We start from the raw sequence: 27,012 nt of genomic DNA on the forward strand, positions 1-27,012 counted from the left end.
AAGAATGATATCTCGAGAATTTAGTTTCCCTTTTTATTTCAGATGGGGCTACGATCTTTTTTTAGTCTGTTATATAGAATGTGGTATAAAAGAAATTGGTGAACTTCTGAATATTAGAAATTTGTATTAAATAGAAATAATATCTTTTTTTTGTTTGTCATTATTGTATTTATATATATGTATATATAAATAAGTATTTGTATATAAATTAAATAAAAAACAATGAATATAGTATCGTGCACCACGTGGGTTAGGAGAGGTGTTGCTGCAGCTGTTCCTGAAAAAGTTAGTTTTCTAAATGAGCTAAATATAACAGATTATTTATATATTGCAAATGTTAGGATTAGATAATAATATTAATAGTAATAATAATTGTGATTTACAGGTTGAACTAACAACAAAAGAATTAGAAGAAATTATCAAACAAACACAAGTTGCTTTGCAGTATGTATATGCGATAGTTTATTCGAAAAAAACTTATTCAAGAGATTATCTGTTTGTGTATATAAAAAATATTATTTTCAGGGACGATGATTCGGGTAAAGAAGAAGAAGAAGAATTTATTAAAGATAAAACTAATTTGGAGAAAAATAAAATTGAAAATGAGCACGATGTGAATAATAGTTCTATGGAAGTAGATGAATATGATTTTGATAAATACGATAAAGAAAGTAAGTTTATTATTATGTATTAAATATTATATTTCTACTTTTTGCCTTTTTACTTTTCCTTTTACGGGTTCGAGTCACTTTTCTACTAACACCTTTTTATATTTATTCAATACTACCAAAGAGGTCTTTTTATCACCTCTCCGGAGTTAACAGTCCACAGTTTTTGTTTTTTGTTTCTCTAGATGGGTTAATTATCCATTATTAATAGTCCTAACGTTGCTTGTGCCTTTAGTGATTAGCTGGGAATTAATAATTCAATGCAACTGGGCTGTTAACAAAACATTATATTTGTATAATAAAAGTTAAGTATTCAGAAAATATATTTTTTAGGCGGTGATATACATTGTAGTATTGGCAATATAGTATCATTTGGAGAAGACGGCAAAGATCCTCTTATAAAATCAGAAGAAACAGACGATGATTCAGAGAAAGAAGATGACATAATTAAAAGCGATGATAATCTAGTTTTGATAGGACACGTTGACGGTGACGCCAGTATATTAGAAATATTTGGTTCGTTATTGTGCTAAACTTGGCATAGTATAATAAAAATAATTTTATTTTAATCATTAATTTATATCTTTATTCCAATGAAAATTGCAGTGTATAATGAAGCAGAAGGTTCTTTTTATTGTCATCATGATATACTATTACCATCTTTTCCATTATGTATTGAATGGCTTAGTTTTGACCCAAGTGATGCAATGCCAGGTAAGTATAGTTAAAATATATATTAATTATATATTTTTATAATGTATATTATTAATACTGATTTGAATTTTTGTTTAGCCAATTTATGCGCAATTGGAAGTATGACTTCGATAATTGAAGTTTGGGATCTTGACCTAATCGATTGTTTAGAACCAGCTTTTAAACTTGGAAGAAAACCAAATAAAAAAAAAAAATTAACTCGTATAGGTCATAGGGATGCAGTGCTAGATTTGGCATGGAATAAAAATTATACGTACTTATAGTTGAATACTTTTTGTTTATTAATTTCATTTAAACGTATAAACATCATTAAAAAATGTTTCTTTTCAGACATATATTAGCAAGCGGTTCTGTTGATCAAACTGTTTTACTGTGGGATTTAGAAAATGGCAAGCCTGCAACTAAATTTAATTCTTTCAATGAAAAAGTTCAGACTCTTGAATGGCATCCATCAGAAGCTCATCACCTCTTAACAGGATGTGCAGACGGGTATTTATTACTTTTACTTTATAATGAAATATTTATTATATTATATTTATTATGTTATTTATTATTATATATTATTATATTATATTTATTATTGTTATTTATTTATTATATTTATTATGTATACATTCATTATATATTTTTTAATTTAGATTTGCAAGGCTGTTTGATTGCAAATTAGAAAGCAATGCTAAAGAGTGGCAAACACCTGGAGAAATAGAACGAGTTTTGTGGAATCATTTTGATCCAAATTATTTTCTTGTTAGTATATACATAGTTTTGATAACATTTTAATTGCTTTCTATTAAAAAAAAATAATAATCTCATATACATAATTATATGATAAGAATTATAATATTTTTATTGTAGATTAGTACAAATAATGGTTATCTTGAATATTATGACATAAGAGAAGATTCACCAATTTGGCAAATCAAGGCTCATGAAGCAGAAATTACAGGTATTTTTTGTTCTTTAAATAAATTATTAACATTAAAAAACTCTGATCATGTCTGTTTCTCTGTTTATATTTTAGGATTATCTCTTAGCTCATCATATCAAGGACTATTAGTTACTTCATCGAATGATAGCATAATCAAAGTATGGGATATTCTTGATAGCAAAAATCCATCCATTATATGGGAAAAGAAGACTAACTTAGGTGCACTGCAATGTCTTGCAGCAAATCCAGATATTCCACTTGTATTTGCTGTTGGTGGCGACAACAAATCTCATAATTTTAAAGTTATAGATTTGTCTGAAATATCAGCAGGTATGTATTTTATCATAATTTTAATGCTTAAATCATACCTATTTTTGGTTTATGTTTCATGAATATATGTATGTATGTATTTCTATGATGTTTTTACATCTAATACTTCTCAAAATTATAACAGTTAATGATAGATTTAAAAAGAAAGAAACTGTACATATGGAAATGAAAGAAAACTCTGTAAAGAGTGAAAACCAAGGTAGAAAAGAAGAATTGATGGAAGTGACTGAAGATATGGGATCCATGGCATTAAATATGGTTAATTCTTTGGGAACTAGTAAAAAAAGAAAAAAATAAGAAATCAATAATAAATTTGGTTTGAATTTTTATATAAGAGATGTAAATAATTTACCTATACTGTACATTCAATATGTACGTAATATAAATATCATATAAACATACTTTTTCTACAAATTAAAATTCTATTTTCATAATTTAGATAGGATATTTAATAAAATACAAATGCAATTAGTTTTTTTTCAGGTTTTTATTCGGTTCCTCTTTTTTTGTTTTTATTTACTCTAGTTTATAATATTTTTATGTGACAAGTTCTATATGTTTTTCTACCACAATGAATTACACAATACTGAATAAGGGAAAGAGAGAAAGTTTATAATAATTTTAATATACCTGGGGTGGTTGTGTGTATAAGAATTATTATTTCTTTTTATTTTTGCAGATAATTTATTTTTTCCCCTGTAGTAATATAATGTTATCCCCAACAGTAATTTGCAAGAATTAATCATTCTGTACAACAATGTAATTTCACTCTATGTTCTTTACATTTGATAGGTTTCAATTTTGTTTTTGTTTTGCTTTTCCTTCTATTTATAAATAGTTTATATTAAGAAGGCAGTTGATACTAACTTTGATTCGTAATATTTCATTACCATAAAAATACAACTTACAATAATTTAATAATGACAAAATATGTTAATATTAACTATATGAGAATAATTGCCAAACATTATTTATTTAATAACAACATTTGCAAAAAGAGTTTATACAATAAATATGACAAGAAGATTACTTTTGAAATGTGAATTTTAAAAAAGATAAATAAACTAAATATTGATAACTACACCACTCAATACAATGATATATAATGAATTCGTGAAAAATTGTTCTTTATTTTACTTATATAGTATGTTAAAATTCTCAGTAAATTATTGAATATATTTATATAAGTATTCACAAAAGATTTTCATTTACTTTCACTTTAAATTGATAACTTAGATTCATCGATATTATTTTATTTAGCGCAATAGTCTAACTAATTCAATAATGTATATAACTCAATATACTTAAAAAATTATTATATTATCAGTGATTTTTATAAATTTTTTTTTAAATTTCGTAAACGTTTTGAGTCTATAATATAATTTGTATCACGATAGTGTAAAATGGATAAAAATAAATATAAAAATAATTATAGATCGCAGTTTATAGTGATCAGATAGTTATTAAAATCGACTATTAATTGTTGCAATGTAATATTTTGCATTTATGTTTATAAATTTGCATGTTTATGCAAATTCCATTTTGTTATTATACAGGGTAGGTTTGCTATTGGAAATTTATAATAATTATTGAAATGTTCAATTAAAATATTTAAAGATTATTGAAAAAACCAAAAATATAAACAAAAGACGTAATCTCTACAAATTATATAAATTATAATTAATACAAAAAAGAGGCGTAACAAGTTAACTAATAAAATATATTTAAATTATTAAGTTTAATTGTCCCAAGACAAATATTTCGATTAAACATGAAAATATTATAATGCAAAGTGTGAGCACTTCAAAATAAAATATAAGATTTCGTTTATTGAGGTATAAACTACGTAAAAAATAAAATAAAAATTAATTGGCTACTTCACATTCCATTTTATGTTACAGAGAAAATTAAAAGTACATGATTTATACAAAGAAAAATTATCTCAATTTTCAAGTAAAATATAAATAATATATCTTTTCTTTAATCAAATGATTCAATAAATTGGAATGCAAAAAAGATGTGTATATATACCAGTGCCAGTTATTTGATATATTTTTGCTCACACAAGCACGTTAACTAAAACTATTCATACAATGCATAATGACATCTAATGTGTCATGAGCTCTGTTAAAAAATTTTAATAGTAATAATAATTTTGTAACATACTCTCTGGCAGTGGTTTTTTAAATTTAGTAAAAGTCTAGGACATTATTATGTTAACAATGGATATAAATTTATAATAATATCATTATTTTTAAATATGCATTATCTGTAAATTTAATAAAATAACATTTTATGATATATGAACCAATTTGGTATAAGAGTCGTTTAAACAAACATTAATAATTATGTAACATTTACAATTAGTAAATAAACATAAGATGATTAAGTACAATTTTTCTTAAATCACAAATAACTTGTCTTAAATAGTGCTGATCATTACGAAAATAGTATTTAAAAAAAAACATTCCATTGATAGCATAAAATACCTGACTTATCGTGTAGCTGTAATAGATGACAAAGTTGTTGCTTTTGCCCACAAGATGTACAACTGTACATGGAAAGTGACATATAATATATTAATTATAATAATCCACACATATATGTGACATAGTATTGACCTAGGCATCAGTTCCTATATCCAGACTTCTAGAGTCTTGATTGGAATCATGCTGACTTCCGTTTTCAGAAGAAGCACTGCTGGAAATACCAGACTGATCCGAACTTTTTTTAACTTTGGGTTTATATTCAGTAATAACAACGGTAACGTTATTTACCGTTACTTCATTGGTTTGAGCCGTACTACGATCTATATTTTTAAGACGTGGTGGATGTCTACTCTTACGCCTTGGTTTGTCCAGTTTGCGGTCTTTTTCTTTTCCACTGCTAGTCGTACTACCACCACTACTTCCTTCTTTTTTTCCAGGCTTTAACAGTGGCACATATTGTTGTTGCGCAACCTAAATGAAAAATTTAGTAATATATTAATTGATAAGATGATTAGTAAGATTTAATATTAAATGATAAATAATACAAATGAAATAACTGACCTGTTGTGCCACTAACTGAGGATTAATGCGGGGTTTCCGCGTAGAAGTTCCTTTACGGACGTCACACATGAGGCACTTAAATGCTTCCGCTGTATTTCTATACGTGCAGACACTGCAGTCCCAATAATTTTCTTCCAAAACCTTCGCCTGACGTTTTCCACTTCCGGAATGGTTCATTGTTCATCAAAGTCAGTCGTTAAACACTGTACTTTCTCAAAAGAGAGTTTGCCTTCTTGTTCGTGATTTCAGCCTCATTAAAAGTGATTTTGTGAACACTGAATATTCTATGACAATAAGAATGCTCAAAAAGAGCAAGAATAAAGATATGCAATAAAAATAACGAATGTCTCTAAGACAATACTGTGTGCATCAACTAAATAGGATACACAATTGTCTGATGTATGCATCCGTGTTAAATCGACCACCTACATATCTTGGATACATGATTGTTTTGATAACGTACATGTTTGGCGTATATCTAAAACAAACATATAATAATATTAATTATGATTCATCAATTGCATTCTTAAATAGTTATAATTATTGAAAAGAAGTTTCATTTAAGATATATAATTTGTTTGCTTACGTTCATATATCTCATATTGAAGAGATATAAAATAAATAAGATTTTGATAGTATGTATTAACAAATTGGCAAAAGTAATATTTATCGACTCAACTTGTCGACTTACCAAAATGTAGTGACAAGATAATATCTTATTCTTCTCAAAAGTTAAAATTACCTATTTTCTTGTTTTTCTATTTCTTATTACATGAAGGTATCACTTTTTATAAAATAGAATTGCATCTTTTTACTACTTCTATATATAATTGGAGTTTTGTGTAATTGGATAAGATCTTTCTGAGATATAATCAATCCTTTTGACTGCTAAGAAATATTTTAAACATTCTCCTTGTTAATCAAACAGATGGGAGAGAGTTGCATATAGAAGTAGCATCATTGCACATGCATAACACACTCGTTGACAGTATCGTCGATGTATCATACACACATATTATATACTATAATAGTATGCGTGTGTAGAGTATGCGCGTACACATTGAAATATTTCATACCCTCGATAGGAAAAAATTGGGACAACGATCACTTTCAAAGGGTCAAAGATGAAAAGATTTGTTCACTTGGATAGATCATTATAAAAATATAAAGATGAAAGCTTTATAACTATTAAAAAAACGTTTAAATATTATGAAACTCTAAAATATTGACAAACAATTTGTAACGCTGTTTCTCTATCAACCGAACAGCGGAATCCCGAACACGGACCAAAATACTATTTCATTTGGCAACGTCGCAATAAAGCAGGCCCGTATTTGAAAAATACTGGAACCTGTTTCTCTTTTAAATAAAGTAATTTATCTTATGTTACGTAGGATATATTTCAATATTGATATTAACGATCAAACTAAAACGACACGAACAAATCAAGTTTTTGTTATCTATTCAATTAATGTTCACATAATTTTTCACAACTGCTAATATAATACACACATAGGTACACATGTTTGTTAAAGGAAAATCTAAATAATATTAAATGAAATTTATTAGAATAATAGTGAAAGTATTTTACCATTTGGAAATATGTTTAAGTTGTAAATTAAATTATTGATTTGATCTTTCGTACGCCCCTGTCACGTTTGTCAAAGAAATCGTATGCTTTTAACCGTGTGTGTCATAAGTTTCGATAATCAAAAGAGTTTAAAGTGGGTGTCTTTTTCTAACTTTGCTAGATAACAAAGTGTTCTTAAATAATAAATACAAACAGTGTCATTAAAAATAAACAAATTTACATTTTATGCGGGATCATATTTGATGATATGGTAAACAGATTATTATCTATTTATAATATACTTTCAAATTAGGTTACCAAATATAAACAACAGACTTTTTTAGTTAATTTTTTACATTTGCTATCTTTTTCATTGTTATATAAATACTTGTTGTTAATTTTTTCATTTGTTTCTATTATTTGCAACGATAGAAATTTATTTAGATAATTAATAATATTTTGTCAATAAATTTTATTACTTATATATTGTGTGAAGTAATAATATTGAATAAAATGTTTATTTGTTCATAGAATGTATCGGATGAAATGGAAAAATCATGGGACCGATCATGGACTACAGAAGAAATGAGAAACAAAAGACAAGAATGGAGTTTGGCAGCTGATGCTGGATTATTAAAACATTTACAACAGTTTTCTGAAGTATGATTCAAGTTAAATAAGTATTTTTCTTTCAATTATATGATACATAATACAGTTTGATACTTTATTATTATGGTTTAGAATCTGGTGTCAAAAGCTAATAAGACTCAACAAGCGATAGATTCGTTAACAACTCAATTGGGTGAAACTGCAATAATTATAGATAATTTAACCAACACTTCCTTGGCATTGGCCAATACTCAGTTTATTGAGAGTCGAGTACAAGAAGATGATATAGAAATAGAAAAAGAAGTAGAGCAAGAACTACCAAAAACAGATTTTCTTACTAATATAATTGAAAGTGTTAAACAAGGTCTAAATGTAATGGATGAAAAATATAAAAGAATGGAAGTTATCGATAGCGATAGCGAGGATGAGGGTGATGCAAGAGTTATGAGGTTAATATATTTCTTATAAACAAGTGTATTGCAGAGAATACTAAGACGATAAATTATTTAAAACGTCTTTTTATTACAGCGTTATTTTGGGGCCAAAAGATCCATATCAAGATCGACCTTTACCTTATGTCATTGGTTCGCATAAGTGGAATACTTCTAATAAAATTGGCTTAGAAAGTAGTAGCAGCGAATCTGAGCAAGTGGACGAAGAAGAGGATGACTCAGAAAGTTATCAAGAGGAAGTAAGAATACAAGAAACATTTGATCCAAAAAATGGCCCAAACATAGATACTAGATTGACTTCTTCGTTGAGCGTATCAGAAAAATCAAACGATGCTTCTTATATGAATCATGGAAAATTAGACAGTATATCTCAAAATACAATGAGTTTTGCATCTGATTGTACAACTCCAGTCAAGGATCCACTAAAGGTATCTTTTGTTATTTACTGATTTAAGTTAAAGCTAGCATAATAATGTACTTAACATAGTTGCAAGATATTTATGTAATTTTCAGGTACAGATTACTAATGAGTCACCTAACTTTGCTGAAGAATTAGCTAAAAGATTAGGCAACGTTCGACAGACTCTAAAACCTCCGGTAACGAATGAAACTAGGGAACCTTCTATTAATAAATTGAAAGGTATTATTTTAGTGTTTTCATATAAGCGTAGATATATGAAAATAAAAATCACAAAATAATTCCTTTATTTTTAGACGATCATTTATTTACACCAGAAAATGATGGTATAGAAGATTTCTTTAACGATAAACCCAATAATCTGTTTGAGGATAACAAAGAAATTTTTGAAGATAACGTATCGGCTAAGTTATGGCAAAATCAACCTGTTTTTCAATCAAATATTATTCCACCTAGTATGGATGTCCCACCACCTATAAGTACAATATGTACGAGTAACGTATAATAGAAATAAACTTTTAATTAATCAAGTCATAATAAATCGAGTCAAGCAAATTTAATATTATTTTAGCGGCGAAACCGAAATCAGCGATTGATGATTTATTCGATAAAGGAGATTCAGAAGATTCGGATGATATTTTTTCGTCGAAACAACCTGTAAAAAGGATTACGAAAGATGCTACCTCGGAGAGTAAACAAGTTGTAAATACAGAAAATGTACAAAAGAAATTCCTTGATGTTGTGATTGGCAAGACTACTAAAACCAACTGGGCAACTAGTACACCTGAGTCTAACGTCGAAGCCAATAATCTGTTTAGCGAGGAAGAAGAAGATGACAATGATCTCTTTGGAACTTCTAAAAAGGATTCCAGTAAATTTATGGAAGAAACACAGAAGAATCGCGTTAACACGGAGGATAATAACAAAAAGGTAAAAGGATATTGTACGAGATGAATATTCTTGTACAAAGGTTTTATTTGTATAATTTTGTTATATTTTTATGTATCAGAAATCGGCCGGCGATCTTTTAATAATCGGCGGAGTTTTAACTTCTTCGATCGAGAATGCATTGTCAAGTAAAATACCTCGTCGTCAATCATCGGATTCATCCAGCAGCGACACAGATCCAAATTATGAAGTTGCTTTTAATAATGAACCTTTATTTGAAAACAATTCATTACAGGTTGTCCGCGATCAGAGTTCTATTGCAAGGGCAGGAAATTCAGGAAACTGGAACGTTAATCTTGAAAATAGTGAGAATAGCAGTGGTATATCAATTAAACGTCACAGTATCAGCAGTACAATGGTTACAACAATGCCGTAAGTATTTTATTTTCTATATATGTATATATATTTTTTTCTTTCATTTAGAATATAAAATATATATTTTTTGAAATAATGTTTATTATAAAGGGAGAAAGGGAGAGGGATGGATAAAGATTAAAAATTATTCTTTTAAAAAAATATTTTCTCATCGTTACTTTTCATGATGTCCTTTCTTGAAGACAGTACACTAGGTAAATGGCAAAGGTATCATTGGTAAAGGATGATATAAAGATTAGTCATCCTCCTGTTTAATGAGTATTTCACTGACAATGAGTAAATGTTACAGTCCAAGGCAAGCTTCTTTAGTGTAATTTAAACTGTCGTTCAAGCAATAACTCTCTTAGATATACGTAAGATTCGATAAAACGGTTACTCTACTGCTAAATATTTCTTTACATGATGTCATATTCATCTTCCAATCATTTGTAAGTAATTTTTAATAATAGTAACATGTTAGCATGACGCATAACTATGATGATTTACAAATGGGTCCTGGACAGCATTCCGGATAAGGTTTACTTAAATCTTGTTCTCTATATCCGATACTTTCTACACAATTCCATGTTGCACAGCTGAAAAACAAAATCAATGATTTATAAATCACACGTCATATTATTCTCATTTGCATTAAATTTGGCTTTCTTAAATTCTATTGACTGTAACTTATTGTTAGTTTTAAATTGAAGGCTAATAAGATAACTTTATTATCATGAATTACGTGTTAAATAAGAGACTCGAATGTGACGTAAAATGAGGTCGTAAGTCATAATAAAGATAAATAAATATAAGCGTAGCATGTATGAATCGAAATCACATCTTTATTGATATGAGATGTAACTCACCCGACTGCACTCAAAACGCCGGATTCATGGCAAGTGTAACTTATACAATTACGAATATGTTTACCAGGTGGTAATGTCTCACCATCCAAATTACAATCTCCTGAAAAAAAAATTTCATTTCAATTCATTAAAATGTTCGAGAACGATTATTAAAAAAATAGACGCATCTGATTGAATTATCACAAAGATTTTTTCTTTTTATTCCACAACGCGAGTTTATTATAGAGTCTTGTCTTTATTGATATCATATAAGTCTACTATAGTGAGTTTAGAAAGCTCATGTTACACGCTATCAATTGAAGTATATTTGATTGGTATTAGTTTAGATATTCAAGGAAACTATGCCTTTTAAATAATTTATTGAATTATATTTTTAAACATCCAAACTTTCCAAAAATTTTGATGATTAATATTCGTATGTACAATGAAAGTGTTTAATATTATTTACCTTCAACTTGCAAGAAGAAACATAGTGCAAGTAAAATTCCCCAAAGTACAAATATAGATCTCATGTTGTCCGTAGAAAAATGACACGTTTATCACCGATGGTTCTTTCTGAAACACTGTTAATATTATCTTAATCTCGCTCGTTTTTATATGATTTGTCGAGCTCCAGAAAGAAATAATTTACATTTATATCACGAAAAGATGAAGTCATTTAAAAACAATGAATATATGCTTTTCAAGATGGAACAAGTCATTTAAGTATTATCTTTAGATAAAGTTTCTTTCTATTTCTTATTTTGTATTTTTTTAACTTTTCTCTGTGAACTCTAGGATATAAAAATATTTGTTTATTAATAGTATTTATAAGCAATTACGTACGTGTATACATTTTATAAGACTGATATTAGATTGAAACAAATATCACTTTATGAGAGATTTAATTTAGATACAAAATAAAGTTACAAAAAACGATTTTTTATGATTAAAATAATACATATATATATATTGTATTTTTATTTATTCCGATCATTTGCAAACAAAGAAAAATACATATCGGTAAATAATCTAATTTATTCAATTAAACTTTATTTATAAACTGAACTCGTTGGAATATAAAAAATGAATTCATGAATCTTAATTACTAATTAATTATGGATGATACTTACCAAGCAATAATCTTTGAAAAAAGGTCCAAGTAAATGCACGGAGTGTGTTTATGCACAGGAAATAGAAAAAAAAGGCATGACACGTTAAAAATGTTTCAGGAAGCTTATTACAATGTAAATAATATTTTTTTATATGGTCAGATAAGGAAGCGACACTTTATATTTATGTATCTATAGTTGATCCGCGTTAAGTAAACGAAATTATAATTAACTTGAATTAAAAGATCACCTGTATATACATACGTAAATATGCATATAGTGACTTATGAGTTATCGGAATATTTTTAAAAATTCATTTCCTAAAAAAGCAGTATATTTCGATATATGTTACTCTAGTATGATAATTGAATGGAAATGTTAATTCAAATGGTATTAGCCATGTGCAATTTGTTTTTCTTTAATTTCTAATTTCAATCACAAATACACACACACACACACATATTATAAAATTAACATTAATTTTAGGACTTTTTTATATTTGCAGGACAGATGATGTATTGACATCAACACGTTTAAATTCGGAAGAATTTTATCGTGAGAGAATAATCAGCGATAGTCTATTTGTTGCCAACACTTTGTATCCTCCGGATGTTAATTCTACTTCATTCAGGACGTCGAACAATCAATCAAATGTGGAACAGACAATAGAAAACAATTCTACAGGATTAGATGACGTGTTTGAGAATAAGGATCTCTTTGGTCCACCACCTCTTCCTAAAGCAGATTCTAAAACGAACAAATCGAAGATCCCTTCTCTCTTCGACGATTCAGATTCGGGTGATGAACTTTTTTCTACGACTAGTTCTGGTTCAAGATCACAAAAGAGTACAGACTTTTTAGCTACGACTCCTCAATATCCGGATAAGAATAGATCGTCCAATAGTAAGGGACTTTTTGACGATGATATCGACATTTTTGGTAATAAAGATTCACCGGACGTTGATATATTCGGAAATTCTTTGAAACCTTACAAGAATAACACAATTGCTTCAAAAAGAGTCCAAGATGTTGCATCTAATAATTTTTCGATTGATAAAAATTATGGTACGAACGTTTCAAAAGAAAGCAACATTATCAAATTACCTGTTAAGTCAACAACGTCAACGAAGAAGAATAGTCTTTTCGATGATGAGGAAGATGATAATGTTGACGATTTGTTTGGAGTTAGAAATACAAAAGTCAAAAGCAAAGTCGAAGACAAAATTTTTGCTACCGATCTTGAAAACGATTTATTTTTGGTGAAACCATCCACAAAGACGATAGACGTGATGGATAAGAAAACTTTGTCTCGGGAAGAAGAAACTAAAGTGGAAGATATTAAACATCGATCTTTATTGTCGGAAGAGACGTCGTTGGAAGGAACAGCCAACAACTTTGTAGTCACAACTAAGCAGGATAAAGAACAAGACAATCAAAAGAAGGACGCTCTCTTTGAAGAGGACGATTATGAAGATTTGTTTGTTAATGATAAAAAAGATAAGAAAAAAGTAGAAGTGGAAAGTAAAGTAGAAAATAGCAAAGAATCGAATCAACTTATTTCAAAGAAAGAGTCAGTTCAAGTTGAGGTCAAGTTTTCTGATAACTTTGATGATAATAATAGTATCGATGTTGATAATAAAAAACATCCACCAACAACGTTAAGCATTCGTGCTACCACGTCATCGTCAATAGAAGATAATTCTCAAATGCCACGACGAACAACAGTGTCAGGAAAGATAAAAGATCTAATGGGTAAAATGGGTGATTTGAAAATTCTTTCTCCTACTGATACACCACCGTTGTGGAGAAAGAGCGAAGAGAAAACAGATGAAGAGGATGAGGTTATTGATAGGGACAGCGATGATGGGGGTTGCATTGCTAAACCAATTCAAACTCCGTCAACAGGTAAGAAAAAGAGAGGTAAATATATATATAAAGAGAGAAAGATTAATATACACATATAAATATATATTTTTTTTCAACAGAAAAGAACGAACTTTCGAAACAACAGATTCGGCCAAATGGTAATGGTAATACCGAAAGTGCAATTAGTTTTGATGTACCAGCACAAGTAGAAACACTTTCGACTGCCTCAAAGGTAATTATAAAATAATGATATTTATTTTAAAATTGATATTCTTATTTATTTGAGAAGCAGTGAGTTTCAGCATGATTGAATACAAATCATTATTCAAATGCTTACGTAGGTTGTTGTATTGCGTATATTTCTTGTAGTATTGTCTTTTCAATAATTTATTAAGTATTTGTTTATTTTCACAGAGTCGAGTGAGAATTCAAGCAAAACGTCGACCTCAGAGTAGGCATGCGCGAAAATCCGCTCTCAGACAAAGTGGTTTAGATTTTGATACCGTCGATACGGCTGAAAAAATTCCTCAAGATGAAAGTTCTGTTCTTTCGAAAGAGTCGTTGAATAATTCGACGGGTCATGGGGTAGTTCCTCCAAACGATGATCGTTTGACTTTATCTTCCTCGAATTTCGTCGATAATACTTTGCGAAATGTAGAATTGAATCCTTCGATCGGTGATGATAAATCTGAGCTTGGAAGTATTAGCAAAGAAAGTTCAATAAGCGCGAACAAGAATATCTTGTTATCTCCATCAACTGATGAAGAAGATTTATTCGACGTACCACCAGATTTACCGGAGGACCCACAAAGGGAAGATACATTATTTGGAAGAGCACCAATACTTTCACCGATTCAAAATGTCTTGCCTGATAGAGAGCCAACATATGGTAGACCTTTGAGAGATACTATCATTGGTGGTAACGATGAAAATGAAGAAACTATTAGAAAAGATTCGATTAAATCTGAGCTGAGTAGTCATAATAATTCTATATCTGATACTAGTTTTGACGTGGATGATAGTGAAAAGAAAATTGAAGTAAGATCGAATGAGATAGAACGTCTTACGAAATTTCAAGAGATTAGAACTGAACAAATAGATGATTCGACGGAAACTACGAATGATGTATTTGAACAAGAGTATTTAAAAGGACCGATAGATCCTTTGCACGATAATACTTACGATCCTTTAAAAGATCCAAGTCAATTGTTTGCGTTTGTAACGAAAACTCCTTCTCCTGATAAAGGTAAAGATTTATTATTTTCGGATGACGACAGTTTATTTAGTAGTCGGTCCATCAAAACGAAGAGAGAAGAATCGATGAGAAAACAGGTTTCTAATTTATTCGAGGACGATGCAAGTGGTGATCTATTTTCTGTTCCTTTAGCAAAACCTGTGAAAAAGACTTTGAAAGATACCAAAATCAGTTTCTTCGATAAAGACTCGAACGATCAGAACGACGAAGATGACAGTTTGTTTGGTTCTATCGCGAAAAAAATGTCTGTTAAAAACGAAGAAGAGAAAAGTATTGTAACGACGAAAGTTTCACAAAAGAAAATCAATCTTTTCCAAGATGATGACGAAGATGACGATGATGATGCCAAAAGTTTGTTCGCAGAACAACAGCAATCAGTACAAACGCCAAAAGTCGAATTATCCAAAGTAACTCAAGAATCAGGAAAACTTGAAAGTATTTTGTCCGTTGATGACAAGTCTGTTAACAAACCTTCCAAATTGGCCGACATATTTGGCGATCAATCGAGTACCGAAGATGATATATTTACTTCTATAAAACCAGTTTCCAAAAAGATAATACAGAACAAGTCATTGTTCGCGGCTGATAGTGATGATGATGATAGTAAATTTTTCGGTAAATCATCATCTTTAGTAGAATCCACACCAAATGAAAGTAGACCAATCGTTAAAAAATCTGTCACACGAGACCTTAAAAAAACAGCAGAAAAGATAGTCGAAGATCCTTTAAGTATATTTAAAGATGATTAAAATTTTATTTATTCGTAAGTGTATATTTATCACATTTTATTTTTAAAATAATAATTTTTTTCTTTTTTTTTTCAACATGCTGTTGTTGTCGTCCTTCGACTTTTAAATTGATAGATGTGAAAATTCGGTGGCATAAGCATTAAAAAAGAAAATGAAGATAATATAATATAATATAATAATATATATAATAATATAATATAATATAATAATAATATAATAATAATATAATACAATATAATATAATAAAAAATATAATATAATATATACATATATATATATACATACATCTATATAGTAAATATGTATAAAATCTTTTTTTAAAGTCCACTCAATGTTTTAACTGATAGAACAAAACGCAGAGCGCTTGAATACTCGGCAATAATTCAATAATTGTGTGCAAAGAGAGAATGTTTTTTATTTCTAGATAAACTTTAATTATGTTGATTTGATTAATTTTTTTAACGGAATGATTGTTTTTGAAATAATGTATTCGAAAGAACTATTGTAGAATATTTTTTTATCTTCGATATTTAGCATGCGGAGATAATAAATATTGCATTTTTTCGACTTAACAATCATCACAAAAACTTTTATAAAAATATTGCTTTTATCAAACGTCAAGAACAACGAAGGATGCAACACTATTAAAAATATATAGAAAAAAATTAATATTTATTTTAACAGTTTAGAATAGAGAAATAATACGTAATTGTTAAAATAGTAAAATAATACATGACAGCAAACGTTATATATTTTCTGTACCAATATCTATTACATAGTAAGCCTACATATATATTTGTTCATTATCCTTGTGTTTTATTTTATCATTCTATTTAGGTTTTAAAAAAGATAATAATGTTTTAGCGATTCAGTACGTCACACATATAAAAAAAGTGACTTAAAATATTATTATTAGATAATAAACTATTTAAATATGCGTGCTTTTTAACACTAAATGTAAGTGTTACAAAGGCAATGACTCAATTTGTAATAATTAAAAAACAGCAAGGATTTTTTAAAGTTAACGAATATCGATATCCATTTCCACGTGAAAATATACGATGAGTACAGCCGTCAATATAAGTAAAAATTTCGTAGTACTTTGTTGATTACGGAAGAAAAAGTTAAAAAAATATATATACATTTGGAAAAAAATCTTTGGAAAAAACGTCATTAAAAAAGAATTATTTATTTCCAAAATTCTCTAGGAATTCTGAAGGATGATCGATCATTCTATATAGTGGCCGTAACATATCTATTATACTTCACACATATATTTTTTAATGGTAGGAAGTAGTAAGTGAATTAATCAGATGCGTAACAAAGAAATGCGATAATGTATTACCAGCCTACATATATTTTAAATAGACTACAATACTACCTAATAATACAACCGACCGAGATTTTAGATCAATCGGTTTAGTCAATCCTGAGAAAAAATTTTTTTTCTATTTTTTTGATATTTGGCTTTTTCTTAAAAATCAATTGAGTTAGGGATCAGAAACTTTCAGGATCTTATTTTATCAGTACCTACATATCTTCTAAGTATCATTAAATTATCTCTCGAAGGCAAATTCAATATGCTTATACCCCTATGGCCTTTCACAAAGCAATATATACGAATATTCATTACGGTTATAGGATAAGAACTGGGATCTTTTTATCCATCAACTAATAAAAAAAAAACTCTTCAAAGAGGAGTCATATGTGCGTTAAACAATATACGAAGTGAGAGCACTTGGCAATATAAGCGATGTAAGGTGATGATTTTACATTTACCTGAATGCTTTGAAAACTATTATATATATTATTAATATTAGTTACAAATAATTATTTTAAAAAAATGAACAATATTAAAAAGTAATTAAAATAGTTTGTTAAATTTTGTTCGTAATAATTTCCATTAAATCGATAAATTTTGTCTTTTCATAATTTCATTGTTACTATAACGGGATATTTTTCAATTTTTTTTATTATTATCATTCCTTTATTAAGTTGTTCTATCATAAATAAAATAGTGTCCATATTTATAAAAATATATTTAATAAAAACAGAAATATTTAAATTTTATTTTGTAATCGTAAGGCAAAGAGTGAAAGAGGGTCAAAGGAAAATATAAGATGGTGGGGATTCGAGCGAACTTTTTTCAAAGGTTTTCAGCGATCATGTCACATGTAATATTCAACCACGATTGAATCAAGATCATTCAAAGACCGATGACATATTATTTACCTAAGGTAAGCCAATACTTCATTTCTCATAAAAATTTTGGTTAAAACAATTTCCTAATGTTAATTTTAATTAGAGAAGAAATTTGTACAAATTAAATTCGTTAATAAGTTAATGGTTTAGCTACATCAATGCTTCCCTTTATTTTTCAATTTCACTCTGATATTTTATGTGCCATTGTTCTTAATTATAGACTTCTAGATAATAATCGTATATTAATTTTAAGTTTTATTAAAAGTAAGCTTTAAAGATGACATCGTCATACGGTCACACGTATCAAGAGGAAATGTTATCTATGGTAAAAGAGCCTAATTATTATAATCAACGGGGCGAGATTGCTTCATTTTATTCTGGAAAAAAAATCTTTAGCACAGGAGGCTTAGGGTTTTTAGGAAGTCTTATAGTGGAAAAGCTGTTAAGGTAAAAGTGTTTAAAAGTGTTGTTCATTCTTGATTTAACTTATGCATTTTTTAGAATTAATATGTAACTTTAATTTATTCGATATTTATAAATCGTTGAGGTTCAAAAAGTTTATTGACTATTTCCAAACTGTTTTAGTTGAAATACGTAATAATGTTACGAGTCATTATATTTTTGTCATTGATTTCTTTTTTTGTAAATTTTCATTGTCGTATCAAAACTTTTCAAACGCAATTACACTAATTATATTGTTTTAATATTACATAGAAGAATCTCTCTAATAATTTCTTAATGGTTTAGTCGAGTGTAATACGATTATTGAAATAATAAAAAAGAAATCATTTTTTAATGACTTTAATATTAATTATTGTACAAATATATCCATATTTTTTTCTCTCTCCCTCTCTCTCTTTCGATTCAAAATACTCATACATAAACACTCAACGCAATGATTTACTTCAAGAAAAATTTACTTTATGTGGAAGAATTTCTATAAACGAAATGCTAACATTCGAAGATACTGTCCAGAAATAACTATGGTTTATTTACTGATAAGATCTAAGAATCAGAAGAATATATCGACTCGATTTAAACAGTATTTCAATAATGTTGTAAGTTGAATTACAAATTTTCCCCAATTTATTGTGGCACTGAATAAAGTCATTAATATTACGATATACATTACGATATACGTTTTTTCAGGTTTTCGACAGATTGAAGAGAGAACAGAATGATGCCGAAAAAAAACGTTCTAATAAAAGGAGACATGAATGAATTGAATTTAGGATTGTCAGAGGAAGATCGCGAACGTATTAAAGACATAAATGTGATTTTTCACAGTGCAGCATTCGTGAATTTTGCGGATAACATTCGTTTATTAGTTAATATTAAGGGAACGAAGAATCTCCTCTTGCTAGCACAGGAGATGCCAAATTTGAGGGTACGTTTTTCCATTTAAACAATTTACATAGAACCACGTATATTTGAGCATAGCTCGTAAGGAATTCATTTATTCAGACATTAGATTTACCTGTAACATTAACAGAAATATTTTATTGCTATAATAAATTGTTTCTTTAGGCTTTCGTCCATGTATCAACGGCATATTCGCAATGCATAAATAAAAATATCGAAGAAAAATTTTACAAACCACTATTAAAGACGGAAGACATAATCAATTTGACGGAGATTTTGAGTGAGGAACAATTGGACATCATTACTCCCAAGTAATAAAAAAAGAAGATTTTTACTTGTATTTTTAAAGGAAATTCTATCAGCATATTTGTTTATTTTGCAGTTTAATTGGTAAATGGCCCAACAGTTATATATGGGGCATTTCATACCAAATCGGCCACTTTTTTACATCGACTTCTTGAAAATTTTTTATGTTTTTAATACCGTCAAAAAACACCTTCATGAATTTTTTCAAATTTTTTTGATCACCCGTTTCTGAGATATTGATTTTTTCCAAAATTCAAATTTTTTTTTTCAAACAGCTATAACTTCGCGAAAAATACAGCTATCGGGGTCTTGTTCCTTTCAAAATTTTTGTTTTTTTAATGCTCTTTCAAGAAAAAAATACCTCTTTCTCAAGAAAACTTTCTCAATTCTCAAGAAAACTTGGACAAATATAGAAAGTTTTTAGACCAATCCGATCGTGGGCAAACGTTTCGTTCTATTTTTTTTTAGGTGTAATAAAAACTACTGTAAAAGTATTTATCAGTGAAATTCTATCGTAAAATATAGTTTAGAGAAAAAAAAATGCTGTATTTTTCGCGAAGTTATAGCTGTTTGAAAAAAAAACATTTGAATTTTGGAAAAAATCAATATCTCAGAAACGGGTGACCAAAAAAATTTGAAAAAATTCATGAAGGTGTTTTTTGACGGTATTAAAAACATAAAAAATTTTCAAAAAAATTGAAGAAGTCGATGTAAAAAAGTGGCCGATTTGGTATGAAATGTCCCATATATACAAAGGCAGTCAGTGAAGATACTGTACGGCAATATTCCAATGGAATTCCAACTTGCATTGTTCGGCCATCCATAATCATTTCAACGGAAAAAGAACCAATTGCCTTGTAAGGGAAGTCCTCCAAACTCGAAAGGGGCGGAGTAAGAAAATAAATAAAAAAAAAAAATAAAAGAACCAATTGCCGGTTGGATAAAAATTTGTATGGATTGATGGGTTTTGTCGCTGATATTTACCTTGGTATTGTACATACGATACAGGTTGATGAGAATATATGTGTCGACATTATTCTCGGTGATTATGTTACTAACAACATTATCGTGGCAGCATGGGACTGCTCGCAAAGAAGGTTCTTATTTTTTTTCCCTTTATCAATAATCTGAAAACAAAACTTTAGGCTCAACGTTTGAAATAATATTCAGAACAAATTAAAAGAAATTTTTACCACCGAGTATCGTTGACTCGGATAACTCCTCATCAGGTAACAAAGAAATTCTAATTTATAATATAATTTCGTCTGCTCAAAAAAAACGGCCTATGACTGAATTATTCTCAGGATATTATACAGTCGGTATTAACGTTCCGGTCATGAAGATGTTATTGTACTATTTTGCAATATTAACCAAAAGCAAATAACTATTTTTATGCAATAATTTTTCACTGGATAACTGCATTGTTTATTGATTTGCTAGCTTATCTCACCGGAAAAAAACCAATGTAATGTTTGACGATATTCAGATTATACACAAGCAATTTATTATTCGTCAATAGAGAAAAGCATCATTAAATTAATTGAATATTTTTTTAGATTGATGAATTTATACAAAAAAGTTTATAAATTCAATCACGCAATGGCTTATTTTACAACTCATGACTGGAAGTTTGCAAATGATAACGTTTTAAATTTATGGGACAAGCTATCTGTGAGCGACAAATATAACTTCTTCTTTAATATTGGCGATCTTGATCGGGATGCCCACAATGATGTTTATATCCGAAGGGTTAGAATATTCATTCTCAAAGAACCTATGGAGACGAGAGAAAAAGCATTGATCTGGTATAAAAAGTAAGTTTCTTTAATTGACTTGCTCTAATCTTATTTTTTTTTTAATTTTTACATTTATGTTGCAGATTAAAAATAGTTCATTATACGTTGATAACGCTTTTCTGTTCTTTATTTCTTTGGTCTTTATACGTTATTATATTATTTTTGTATTAAATTATTTTCTTTTTGAAAATATTTAAAAAAAAAAAAATAAAAAAACGATGAAAGAAATAAACATATAAAGAAAGAAGTAAAAATAAATAAACAAAGGAACAAATGAAGAGAAAGAAGTACAAATATATTATATGTATTTATATATGTATGTTAAATAATTATTTGACGAGACGTTTCTCAACCCTTATGGTCACTATAAGGTTTTCATGGAAAGTTTGAAGTAACGTGCCTATGCTATATTTATTTGTTATTGAATCTTAAGGATTTTTCCGTTAATTTATGTTTTCCGGACTTCCAAGAAGGGTTTTTTATTGTTGTAACGGTTCAAACCTTTGACGATTTGAACGATTTCAAAGGCGATGTCTCACGTGTAGACTGTTTGGGCTGATTTAGTATCATTGCACCATTTGCTTACCATCTACATTTTTTAATGATTCTCCTTTCATGAGCAAAGTTCTATAGAAAATCGTAGAAAGTTTTCAATGTTGAAGAGTCTTAGAAAGTCCAAGGAGGTTTCGTTAGTTGGGCCATGATTTAACCTAAGCTGGACTGATCACGCTACAAACATCATCATATTAAAAAATGCAATATAATTTCATGCGTATTCAATTGTCTTCCTTTATTATCTGTATACATAATAAGTTAATTTTTGTTTTCTGTTACTCGACAGACCTCCCACTATATTAGAAATTTTTTCGCCTTTCGATTTATCGACCAATCGTTTAATACTTCTCGAATCTATTAAGAGATACCGCCACTTATTAGCGAATGTGGTCCTCGTTTTTATATGGCTTTTATTTAAATAATTTTTTAAATTTTCTTTAGCACAAAATCGTTTAGACTTGTAATAAATGGAAACATAAAAGGTAATTTAATTAAATGTATCATTAAACGTAAAATTATTTTTACAAAATCGCTTTCATTTAAATATTTTTCGAAGTTATTGTAACAAATAAATTTGTATTAAATAAGTTGTATATTTAGAACAACAAATATTCCCTCAACGAATAATTTTTATGCGAAATCATCATTGAGAATAAAGAAAAAAAAATAATAATGATAATAAAAAAATGAAATAAATAAGAGGCTATAAGAATATACTAAATAATTAGTCGTGCATATGAATCGAATCGCCGTTTAAGATAATTTTAGGTTGCCAATATCGAAGGTTCTCGACGCGAATACGCGGAATCGAGAAGAACCGTGCCTTTGAGGAAGATCGCGGAAAAATGATCGTACCGCTTGCGTACCTGCTACGTTCTTCGACCTATCGAGGTCGCGTGTCATGACCTCGTCGTACGTGGCTCCATTACCTAAGACACCGCTTGTGCCTTTAGAGTCCCGTACATCGCTAAGATAGAAAGAGAAAGAGGAAAAGAGAGAGGATAGATTAGGATTCTCTTCCTCGTGTGCATTACTAACGTTTTATCGAGAGGTAACGTTTAGACCATCTTTGATTTTCTACTCGACAAAATCTTCCGATTCTCTATTAGAATTTTCATTCCTACGAAGGAAGACACGCATTTTCAAAGGGATTTCAAAATCAATCAATCAGTCAATCAGTCAGTCAGTCAGTCAGTTAGTCAGACAGACAGTCTAGAATTTGAACATAGAACGGCAATTATCGAAGGTGGTGCTTTCTTAAGAACATTTTTTGGATCTTGTGATAGCATTCGAACGTAGGCGTCTTTGTCTTCGTTAGACAACGGTTCTGTTTCTCTCCAAGGCGTGGCCGTTGATTTGTCTACATCCCGGTCACACCATAGAAAAAGCAAATGTTGGATCGATTCCGCTACGAAAGTCTTGGATAGTGACACCCACATCCACGGCCTTCGGCAATCTATCGATCTAGAGAAGAAAGAGAGAGAGAGAGAGAGAAAGATTCTTTGTTCCTTCGTCATCGAACATCACCATTTGACCTCTCTTTGCTTCTTTTTAATCCTTCTTTTATATCCATTTATATCCATATAACTATATTCACTCGACGTTTTCGTTTGTGGAGATTCGTACGGAAGATGTCGAAAAGTTTTGTTCATTAAAAAAAAAAAGCATAAAAAAAAGGAAGACAAGAGAATATTCGCAGCTCCTGCCAGGCGCGTTGTCAGTCGCGACGGACTATCTCAGGGACAGACAGCAGGGAATCAACCGTCAGAATGACGTCCGTACATCGTTGGCTTTCGCGATGCACTCAATTTAAAAGTTTCACGATCGGATATACCGACAGCTTGTCCGAACTTTTACAGAACGAATGCCAGAATAAGGAAGAAGATTTGCATCGCTAAATAGTATAGGATAGGGATAGGTAGATATTCGATAAAAACACTGCAATGCGCGAACACCATCTTTCAACCGTGTGAAATAAACAATTTGAAAAATAAATTGATTTAGCCGTTGTAAGGATGCGAATAATATAATTATAATACAATACAATAACTATACATAAATATACAATATTTATTGATTTATTTGGTTTTTTATCATTTTCGACTTTAAAATATACAATAAAATTTATTCGAATTTTGATAGGATAGAAGATTTTTTCATGGACAAGTTTGATGAGACTCGAAGATAACGCATCGATACGATCGATTGGTTAAACAGGGAAAAAAAGAAATAGTCTGAAATCGCAGCCACCGGTCGGTCGGTGTTGGTTGTAATAAGAAGACGAGGAGAAGAAATACGGGAGGGCCGATATACGGGCGAACGGCCTCGCGCACCGTCGAGGAGAGTTGGACGGAGGATCGAGAACCAACCGGTGATCGAGGAAGGCAGTGCACGCCCGGCCGTCGAGACGAGCGGATGGTTCTAGCTCGTGCTCTCAACGCACGTACACCCAACGACAGATCGTGTATAGAAAATTTCTTATACAAAGATAAACAAGTATACAAACTGTCAATCTTACAGAAGAGTAAGGAAGTAGATAGATTTATATAGAGAAAGAGAGAGAGGGAGAGAGAGAGAGAGAGAAAGCGAATGAAAGAGAGAGAGAATGTGAATGCAGTGATTTTCTTTAGGGATAGGACACCGAGAGAGGGAGCAAGAGAGGGAGCGAGAGAGATAAAGAGTTTGGAGCGCGTGGCGATCAGCTGATCTTCGGCTGTGTGCCGTCTCGACGGTTGTAAGAAAGAGAGGAGGTGGTGAATGCTCTTTGAACTCTGTTGGCAGCGGAGAGACGGAAGATGCGGCCGGAAGGTCCCCTAGGGACGTAATGTCTGGGGCGCTCGCGCCGAGAAGGAGCGCATACGTCGAGAGAGCGTCGACGCCGGCAGTCGGCGGTGGTCGGTGCTCGAAGAGCGTCGTCGCCGGCGCGGTGCGTGCTGCAAGTGGTAGTAGTGGTGGTGGTGGTGGTGGTGGTGGTGGTGTTACTGCTGCTGCTGCCGCTGCTGCTGCTGCTGCTGCTGCTATTGCTGCTGCTATTGCTGGTGCTGCTGGTGCTGGTGCTGCTGCTGCTGGTGCTGCTGCTGCTGCTAGTAGTGGCAGTGGTGGTGCAAGTGGTGGTGGTTGTCCTCTTGGTAGTGGTGGAGGCGGAGGCGGAGGTGGAGGTGGCGACGCAGGAGGGGGAGGGAGAGGAGGAGGGGGAAGGTGGTGGTGGTGGTGGAGAAGGAGGAGGAGGAGGTGGAGGAGGAGGAGGAGGAGGCGGTGGAGCCACGCGAACTCGTCGGCGAGCGTTCGACGAGCCAACGCCGCCGTTCCGAAGTGCGTCGCGAGGCGTGCTACGCTCGAAATCGAAACGAGAAGATCACCTCGGCCACGAGAACACACGCTTCTCGTCGTTCTCTCTCTCTCTCTCCGCACGCCCGGACCAGAAAGAGACTTTGGCACGCGCGACCATCGAGAGAGAGAGAGAGAGAGAGAGAGAGAGAGAGAGAGAGAGAGGAAAAGAGAAAACAGTAGGAGAGACGAAGAGGCAGACGCCCCCATCGAGGGCGCGCGATCACACCTTCTTCTTCTTCTTCTTCTTCTTCTTCTTCTGCTTCTCTCATTATTCTTCGTCATCTTCGTCATATTCTTTGAGAATCAATCGAGGATTCTTCTTTCCTCTTACGTGAGTCGAGGCTCGCTCGAAGGTGCCTCGATCGTCGGGACCCTCGCGTGTATATTTTCTCTAAGACTGAAATCGAGACACCATAAATAAAAAAAGAAAGAGAGAAAGATAGAAAGACGTGTGATCGTTCGTAGTGCAGTGCCTCGTTCATGTGAACACGATGATAACCACTACTATTGCTATTAGTCCTACTATCTTTGCTACTATTAGGACGGCGACAAAGACGACGACGTTTTGCTCGCTCACGCGGAAAGTTTGTGATAGTCGATGATAGCGACGCCATTGCTTGGATTAAACGAATACAGACGGCCGAGGATCGTGTTCCGGGAATCGTCTTGATTGGAAGATCCGGTGAGTGCGTTTACGATCCATCGATCTATATTGATCCTACACGCGAAAGTGTATTTTTCGTTTCTTTTCTTTTTTTTTTATATATCGTTTTCATTTCGTTCGCTGGTGAAAATATTGGTGAAACTTTGTGCGTTAAACGCTGATCGTTCACGTGTTAAGTGCGCCTACTGCTCTACGAAAGGATCGTCGGGTTTTTTTTTATTTTATTTCTGTCTTTTATTAAGCTTTAGCAAGGATACGTATCCGGATGTGCGCGTTACCGGACGAGAAAACAGGTGCGATCGTTTCTATTGTGTTGAACGGAGTCTCTTACTCGCAAGGTTCTCACGAGAACTCGACGAATTTTGTGGGAAGAACTAGATTCTTTCGAATTGTCTCACATTAGTTTGCTTCGTTTTTATTCTTCGATTTACGTTCTTTCTTGTAAAATCATCGATTTTATTTTAACGCGCGGAAAAATGATCTTTAATTTGTTATTAGAAAAAATTGCAAGTAATCGAACAAGAGTCGCGCTACGAGCCTTACGGTCGACGAACTTCTATCGATCTTTAGTTTCTATCTACCTTCTTCCTCCCTCGAAGTAACTCATCGCACTTAGAAAATACGACTTGAGAACGATAAGTCGCGATCGATGGTCGGTATATCAAACATTTTACAATCTTCTCAAATTTACGCATTATTTTCGTCGTCGTCGTCACGATATTTATCCTTAAAGTCAGTAGATTATAACGCCGAAACAACACCATTTTAATAAGCTAAAGTGACAGCAAGCTGTCACGAAAAATAATAAGATTTTTTACGTTCAACGTGTTACAATGTATAATATCGTATCTGATAAAGAAAATGTAGATGAAATCGTTTTATTAGATAATAGGTATATTTAACAAAAAGTAATGAATAATTTTTCACTT

At 31.0% G+C, this 27,012-nt stretch overlaps 7 protein-coding genes and 1 long non-coding RNA gene across 11 annotated transcripts in view; 6 read left to right on the forward strand and 2 right to left on the reverse strand.

Annotated features, from left to right (window-relative positions):
• The first annotated feature begins 158 nt into the window (after positions 1-158).
• On the forward strand, positions 159-2,969 carry LOC122522464 (periodic tryptophan protein 1 homolog). The gene is made up of 11 exons (XM_043643627.1): positions 159-285; positions 386-444; positions 526-671; positions 1,002-1,184; positions 1,275-1,382; positions 1,461-1,635; positions 1,713-1,871; positions 2,021-2,129; positions 2,238-2,328; positions 2,404-2,640; positions 2,765-2,969. The coding sequence occupies exons 1-11, from the start codon at positions 223-225 to the stop codon at positions 2,935-2,937; spliced, it is 1,503 nt and encodes a 500-aa protein (XP_043499562.1). The 5' UTR covers positions 159-222; the 3' UTR covers positions 2,938-2,969.
• A 1,480-nt stretch (positions 2,970-4,449) lies between these two features.
• On the reverse strand, positions 4,450-6,965 carry LOC122522506 (YY1-associated factor 2). Of its 4 annotated transcripts, none has more exons than XM_043643699.1 (3): positions 6,433-6,965; positions 5,691-6,168; positions 4,450-5,600 (listed from the first exon to the last, which is right to left on the reverse strand). In XM_043643699.1, exons 2-3 carry the CDS (start codon positions 5,865-5,867, stop codon positions 5,262-5,264), a joined length of 516 nt encoding a protein of 171 aa, XP_043499634.1. In that variant the 5' UTR covers positions 5,868-6,168; positions 6,433-6,965; the 3' UTR covers positions 4,450-5,261. The 4 variants fall into 4 exon arrangements, with proteins under 4 accessions (XP_043499634.1, XP_043499632.1, XP_043499635.1 ...); XM_043643697.1 differs by having other exon boundaries at positions 6,382-6,965; XM_043643700.1 differs by lacking the exon at positions 6,433-6,965 and adding an exon at positions 6,277-6,375.
• Positions 6,966-7,069: 104 nt separating this feature from the next.
• Positions 7,070-15,886, forward strand: LOC122522519 (WASH complex subunit 2). The gene is made up of 11 exons (XM_043643715.1): positions 7,070-7,531; positions 7,792-7,920; positions 8,002-8,318; positions 8,398-8,749; positions 8,835-8,961; positions 9,036-9,227; positions 9,311-9,669; positions 9,749-10,059; positions 12,504-13,903; positions 13,984-14,096; positions 14,279-15,886. The coding sequence occupies exons 1-11, from the start codon at positions 7,529-7,531 to the stop codon at positions 15,866-15,868; spliced, it is 4,893 nt and encodes a 1,630-aa protein (XP_043499650.1). The 5' UTR covers positions 7,070-7,528; the 3' UTR covers positions 15,869-15,886.
• Positions 10,190-11,492, reverse strand: LOC122522517. The gene is made up of 3 exons (XM_043643713.1): positions 11,356-11,492; positions 10,908-11,007; positions 10,190-10,637 (listed from the first exon to the last, which is right to left on the reverse strand). The coding sequence occupies exons 1-3, from the start codon at positions 11,417-11,419 to the stop codon at positions 10,535-10,537; spliced, it is 267 nt and encodes an 88-aa protein (XP_043499648.1). The 5' UTR covers positions 11,420-11,492; the 3' UTR covers positions 10,190-10,534.
• Positions 15,887-16,351: 465 nt separating the features above from the next.
• On the forward strand, positions 16,352-18,021 carry LOC122522544. Its single transcript, XR_006305086.1, has 2 exons — positions 16,352-17,628; positions 17,954-18,021. It is a non-coding gene; the product is annotated as an uncharacterized LOC122522544 (long non-coding RNA).
• Positions 18,022-19,005: 984 nt separating this feature from the next.
• LOC122522512 (fatty acyl-CoA reductase 2-like) lies at positions 19,006-19,956 on the forward strand. Its single transcript, XM_043643707.1, has 4 exons — positions 19,006-19,128; positions 19,220-19,457; positions 19,598-19,743; positions 19,815-19,956. Exons 2-4 carry the CDS (start codon positions 19,248-19,250, stop codon positions 19,891-19,893), a joined length of 435 nt encoding a protein of 144 aa, XP_043499642.1. The 5' UTR covers positions 19,006-19,128; positions 19,220-19,247; the 3' UTR covers positions 19,894-19,956.
• Positions 19,957-19,966: 10 nt separating this feature from the next.
• On the forward strand, positions 19,967-24,640 carry LOC122522510 (fatty acyl-CoA reductase wat-like). Its single transcript, XM_043643705.1, has 3 exons — positions 19,967-20,835; positions 21,295-21,552; positions 24,232-24,640. The coding sequence occupies exons 1-3, from the start codon at positions 20,699-20,701 to the stop codon at positions 24,275-24,277; spliced, it is 441 nt and encodes a 146-aa protein (XP_043499640.1). The 5' UTR covers positions 19,967-20,698; the 3' UTR covers positions 24,278-24,640.
• Positions 24,641-25,320: 680 nt separating this feature from the next.
• Positions 25,321-27,012, forward strand: part of LOC122522476 (Krueppel-like factor 3) — a 220,961-nt gene continuing 219,269 nt past the window's right edge. Inside the window, exon 1 of the mRNA XM_043643647.1 lies at positions 25,321-26,101. The gene's annotated coding sequence lies outside the window, so the exon portion shown is untranslated. The remainder of the gene's footprint in view (positions 26,102-27,012) is intronic.

The sequence above is a fragment of the Polistes fuscatus genome, unplaced genomic scaffold (assembly GCF_010416935.1).
Source record: "Polistes fuscatus isolate 324 unplaced genomic scaffold, CU_Pfus_HIC Scaffold5, whole genome shotgun sequence".
Classification (NCBI taxonomy): domain Eukaryota; kingdom Metazoa; phylum Arthropoda; class Insecta; order Hymenoptera; family Vespidae; genus Polistes; species Polistes fuscatus.